Raw genomic sequence first — 6,221 nt, 5'->3', positions numbered from 1 at the left:
AGTACCTACCTCCCTGACTGCTTACTTACTTGAGTGTCAGCAGTTTTGGTCAATTTTAGTAATGTGAATTTAAAAATGTGACTTCAGTTAAAGTATGCTATGAAATGGTAATGGACCACTAGTGGACCACAATTCAACTGGATCACAAATGGACTGTCATTATTCTAGATAAATTTAAACATAACTGTAGTGCTGCTGTTACATTGATGCGTTTATGTGACAATGTGATATCACTTGTTGTTGACTGCAAGCAACTGTACAGAATAACATATTCTGAAAACATTTCCAAAGAATAAAATCAAAAGTATATCAGAAAAATAGTTCTTGTATATGTATGTGCCCCACCCCCAAACACACATACGCCTACACACCTATGCATTACAGCATTTTGTAATGGAGTTTTTTTGTGGTAGACATATTTCTTACAAGAGCAAGGCTCTTTGCCCTTTTAGCATTCTGCTTTAACATAGTCCAAACTGCTATGGTTGGGATTTGTGGGGATTTATGTGGGCTTCAGATAACTGATAACAAGCATCCCAGATTTACACGTCTTCTTGCTCTCACCAAAAAACTCTTATTCAAGAGGTGTATTTATATATATATATATATATATATATATATATATATATATATATATATATAGCCTATATATAACATGAATGTATTAACTACATTACAGCATAATTTGTGTTAATTTAAAGTGTATCCATTCATATATTTACATTTTGTGTAGACATATGTTTAATGCTTCAAATATGAACATTTGGCCACAGCTCCCATGCACTCACATGTCGTCTATGGAGCATGATATTAATAACCACGTGACTTATATTTTATTAAAAAATGTCTTATTGTAATCTCGGCCACACTACTGTTATTATTTACTTCTTCCAATAGGGGGTCGTTACCTGTCATCTACACTACACTGTTTAGTCTACAGACCCTGATTCAACTTTGGAACTCCATGCCGTATTTTTGGTGGCGCTGTCGGGCTGCTCAGAGCTCCGTGACTGGTCTCAGCTCTTGTCCTGATATCACTCCGCTAGCATGGAGGAGGAGAGTACTTGATTATTGTGATGGTGGTGGTGGCAGCAGCTGCGAGCGACTAGCACATCGGTGTCCCTAGGATTTCCTTTTGCGCGTCTCTCCAACGGGCAGGCAATCTGAACGCACAGCGTACAGTCTTTGCCGAAGGTTGGATTTTGTCGACCAAGCTAATGAAATGCAAGTTCACGCAACAACTCTGGAGCCTGTTCGCTGCAGACTGCAAAACTTTTTCTTAGAGGACAACACAATAAAACGGCAAGCTTGCTGTTCGGTGTGATGGTCGCCCGTAACATCCGGATGTTGTATGGGTTGTTTTAGAGTAGAGTAGCCGTTCAGGCGGGGGAAGAGAGCCGGGGAGACCCGGCAGCTTTGCTGGCTCGGTCTTGCACGCTCCGACATTGTTGTCTCCTTTCTCGCACATCGGCTACGGTGATACTGAAACATTGAATGGTTGCGACAGTGCTTCTCCCGGAGGAGGGAAGCAACCAGCACCGCTTGTTTACAGTCATTTGAAAGTACCCTTCTTCAGAATTTCATCCCTGGAAAGACTTGGAGCAGGACAGAGAGGGGTTAGAAGGACGGGAGTCTTGGGCTTGACAAAGTTCTTCCAAAATACTGTTTCACAGCACAGATGATGGGGGATTTTGCAACCCCCGCTGCCGCGAATGGCAGTAGTATTTGCATCAACAACAATGCCATCGGCAGCGGGCTAAGTGCGAACAACAACACCTCCACCAACAGCCTGGGCATTCCGAAACACAGCACCGTGGTGGAGCGACTCCGGCAGCGGATCGAGGGCTGTCGGCGCCACCATGTGAACTGCGAGAACCGGTATCAGCAAGCGCACGCCGAGCAGCTGGAGATCGAACGCCGCGAGACGGTCACTCTGTACCAGCGCAGCCTGGAACAGAGGGCGAAGAAGTCCGCTAACAACAAGCAGCAGAGCAAGCAGCAAGACCCCGATTCTGCAGCAAACACAGAACAGAGGAACAACACACTGATAGCGGTAAGAAGTCACTTAACCCCATCATGTGGGTCGTGATGGGGACATCAAAACATAGGCTAGTTCACCTGTGAGTGAAAGTGTTTCTCATGAGTAAGCTAGGCTACTGTGCCCCAATTTGACTGACTGCTCAGCCTACACTCAGTTACAAACTTTCGACTCTGTATTGTGGTTTTCAGGTTCGGAAATGACAACCAACTTCACATTGTTTCAAGACGATAGCCCAACTTATTGTTTGTTGACAGCAACATGCTTTGAATGTTTAGCCTTCCTGAACAACACTTTAGACCGACTAAAGGCTAATAACAACGAGTTTAGATCGTGTCAACAAAATTAAATGTCTCCTGTCAGAGAGTTGCTCTCTTTACGCACGCCAGGTCAGTGGCGAGTGAGATATTGGAACAGTTTGTTATGTTTGTCCAGGGTAGCCTACTTGTGGTTCGGAGTTTGTGGAGTGATGCTATACTGTTGATTCCACCTACTAGTACCAATGTTGTCTTCAAACTTGTTGAATTTTTGGCTAATTGCAAATATTTCACAAGTATAATGTCTAAAGGTCATTTAAACCACTCATAAGGTGGTATATGAGGCACAATAAGATGAATACCAAGATTAGGTCTCTTTTAGTCTACATTGGGAGTTTACCAGTCTTACTGTCACTTTTGTGTGAGAATTTTTTTTTGTATCAAAGTAACTCCAAGATGTTTTGGTTGAAGGCACACATTGGCGGCTTGCGCCCAGGCGAAACAGCTTGTCTGCGTCGTGTGCACTGTCAGAACTTTTAAAGGAACAGGAGAGAGGGAAAGACAGGGAGGGGTTATAGGTGGAGAAATGATCTGCAAGAATGATCGGCTGTCCGTTTCAAGAGGCCCTGAGTAGCCTACCGTACCGGGCTTGCCCGCAATCCTCACGCATACGATCCTAATGATCAACATGATAGTGTATCGCCTGGTGACCACCATAATCTTTTTGTGATGTGGGAAAAAAGTATTTGCTCCACACCTTCAGAATTATAATGCTATTGTAGTCATTGTCTGACAATGACTAGCTGTAGTCTATTTTGCTCTCATTTTGGTTTACTGGCTGCAGAGTCAGAGGTCTCAGTCGATCGATTAGTTAGAACTACCTTACAAGGTTTTTCTTGATTTGACTTTTGTCGTCGACTGGCGACAGGGCGCCTCGAGGAGAGGTGGCCTTTTGTGTCGCGGTGGTCAATTCCTCTTTGAAATGCCAAGTGGATCTCGTAGAGTTGCTCTAATTTTTGCGGGCGACAGAGGCAGGGGCTTGCTGAAAGGCTGTTAGCGAGTCGGTGGCGACGCAGTAGAACAGGACCTCCCACTGGGTGCTGTGGACATTACACTGAGCCGCCCATTAACTGGTAGGCAACAAATGCTCCAAATTGAGGGATTACGGTTTAAAGAAACAGTAGCACCCTTATTACGCGTTCCTTCCTCCGAGAACGGCAGGGAAAGCAGTGCTGCAGCTAGGTGGCTGTATAAGTCGTTTTTGATTCTCAAACCCTGCAAACCGCGTTCTTGAGAAAAAGCCCTTTCGCACGGACTCACTCGTCGGGTCTACATCACAGGCGATCTAGTAAACATTTGGCTAAGGGTTTAATAATGGAGGATGAATCATAAATGAAGTATTTGTCAGTGTTCTCCCGATTGTACCGACTCAGATTTGAGATAATAGTCTTTATCGCGCTTTGTTCTTGATGTCTTCCTAACACACACAAGCACGCACCCTCCCTGAGGCTGTTCAGACAAAGTTCTGTCCAAGTGTCTTTGGCAAGCATCCCGGTCAGGAATGTCACACGGACGGTATATGGTTTTGGTCAGTGCCAGTTAAAGCTGCAGAGCACTACTCGATTTTCTTAATAGCTGTATAACATACGCTCGAGCGAACTGGAGATTCCGACGTGGCTTTGACAAACTTGTGCCATTAAACAGATGGGCTATTTCCCCCCTAATTTACGCAGTGCAAGACTGCCTGTAACCAGTCTGAAACTCCGTGCAGCTGATCGATCAGACCCTGAGCATGTCACTCAAACATAAAATGATGGGGTGGGCTGAGGGAGGGTAGAACTGATTTGTTTTTGCCGGTTTCATGGCCTTTTGCAGCTTTGAATGTCAAACATGTATTTAAAGAAACACTCTATTGGGCTGTGTAGTATAGGCTACTGTTTCTGAATTTCAGTCTATCTCTGACTCCCATACTTTTTAGTGTGTAACTCTATTAATTGTCAGATAGGGTTTAAGTCTGTAGACTTATTGTTTTCAGGTTCATCTGCCTCCCCATGAGGGACATGGAAACTCTGGGCTCTTTTTTATTTTTTTATCTGGAAGCCCTGTGCTGGTCGGGCCCCAAACTCCTGCTGGGAAGAGTTGAAATTCTTTAAACATCAGTCCCAGACACACGCATACGCACACATGCGCGGACACAGAGACACAGAGGCACACACACACACACACACACATGCACAGGCGCACCCACAAACACACACACACACGCACACACACGCACACATGCACACATGCATGCACACAAAGACACACGCACACAAGGACACACACACACACACAGACACAGACACAGACACAGACACACACACACACACACACACACACACACACACACGAGTGCACATCATTTTTCAACATTAGTTCAGCAGCGGTGCAACAGCGCTTGTGGTATCACATTGTTCCATGTCGTCTGGGAGACGTGCCCAAGTTGCTAAATTTAACCGTGGAGTTGGCATCGGCGTGTGCTGCCGGGGTGACGTCAGAGACACAGAGAGAGTGTGCGGCTCAAGAGCACTTCCCTGTGCTCTTTTGTTTTGGTTTGGTTTTCATCGCCCTTTGGTTGCGTTCCTAATGTGTCTTTTTGTTTGTTTGCTGTGTGTTTCCACTTTGAGCACATCGATGTCTTCATCACACACACACACACACACACACACACACACACACACACACCTGTATGTGATCAAATGGATATAGGAGTAGCCTAGTTATGGAGCTCTCTCCCGGGAGACTAGTTGTCTTGTCACCCTGAGATCGTCAGAGAACCAGCAGAGGACAGGCAGCAGTTTACACACATTACCCCTTAAATCGGCAGCAAGGATTTTTGGCCTCGACCCAGAGAGGCTTGAGGAAACCTAGGAAACAGCACGAGCAAGCCACTTTAGGCTAGGTTACAATTGGCAACCTGCTAACTGGTGTCCCGGCGGTGTAGTTAGTTATGTGTAGGGTATGCTTTGCCTATAGTGTGTTGTGTTTCGGAGCACAGAGCAGTGTAGTGCATATCCTGGTTGGTTATGGGAGCGATATCTTCATCCTTCACATGGCCTGTAAAACCTGAATCTATAAGGTGATCTCAGAACTAGTCACATTTAGGAATAATTGTTAACAATAAAACACCTTTCTTAAAAAAAAAAAAAAATATCCTTTCTCTCCTGCTAACCCATTGAGAAGGCAGTAATGCGGTTTCAGAAGGTTTGGACTTAACGTCCAATCACGGAGTGAATCGACGGAGAAAGGGGAAGCTTTAGGCACAATGTTAAGCTTCCTCTACACATTTTATTGAATTTATTGACGATATCAACTGACAACTGTCTATTCCTGGCCACTGAATAGCGTATATGCTCATGGCATCCTGACCGAAAGCTGTAGTTTGAGACCCACTCATATCCAGCTCTGTGTTTTTCTTCCCTCAGCAGGGAGAATGCAAAGCTCTATATGCTCTCTAATTAAAGACAGGGGGGGGGGGGGGGGCACTGTAAGATGCCTATTAGAGTTTGGCCTACTTTCCCTGCCCTCTTCACTCTGTGCCTGTTTGTGGATGTCCCTTTGCAGTGTAACTTGGGTAAACTCAGAAGGGATATTTATGGGCAACTGTGTGTAGGGCAGTTTACTTGCTTTTTCTTTGGCTATAGCGACAGAAGAGATGGCCAGAACAATAGGGTACTGCAGAGAACTGCCTGTGGGATAGTGCAGGCAAATACGATCACACATACGCAGCCTCTCAATCTGTGTCTTTTCTTATTCTCTGTCTGACACAGATAAACAGGTTTAGGGTGTTTAGGGAGAGGACTGTCCACACTGGGATGTTCTCTGCACTCTACAGGGCACCTACCCAACTCAGGCAAATAGTCAAGAGCTGTGGAGTTGAGCCC

The 6,221-nt window shown here is 45.2% G+C and overlaps 1 protein-coding gene across 1 annotated transcript in view; it reads left to right on the top strand.

The window, feature by feature from the left end:
• Window positions 1–1,071: 1,071 nt before the first annotated feature.
• Window positions 1,072–6,221, top strand: part of maml3 (mastermind-like transcriptional coactivator 3) — a 118,855-nt gene continuing 113,705 nt past the window's right edge. Inside the window, exon 1 of the mRNA XM_062551401.1 lies at window positions 1,072–2,053. Within this exon, the coding sequence (XP_062407385.1) occupies window positions 1,679–2,053 (375 nt within the window). The 5' untranslated portion in view covers window positions 1,072–1,678. The remainder of the gene's footprint in view (window positions 2,054–6,221) is intronic.

The sequence above is a fragment of the Sardina pilchardus genome, chromosome 2 (genome assembly GCF_963854185.1).
Source record: "Sardina pilchardus chromosome 2, fSarPil1.1, whole genome shotgun sequence".
Classification (NCBI taxonomy): Eukaryota; Metazoa; Chordata; class Actinopteri; order Clupeiformes; family Clupeidae; genus Sardina; species Sardina pilchardus.
Note: the sequence above shows the minus strand (reverse complement) of the source record. Positions and strands in the feature narration are given on the sequence as shown.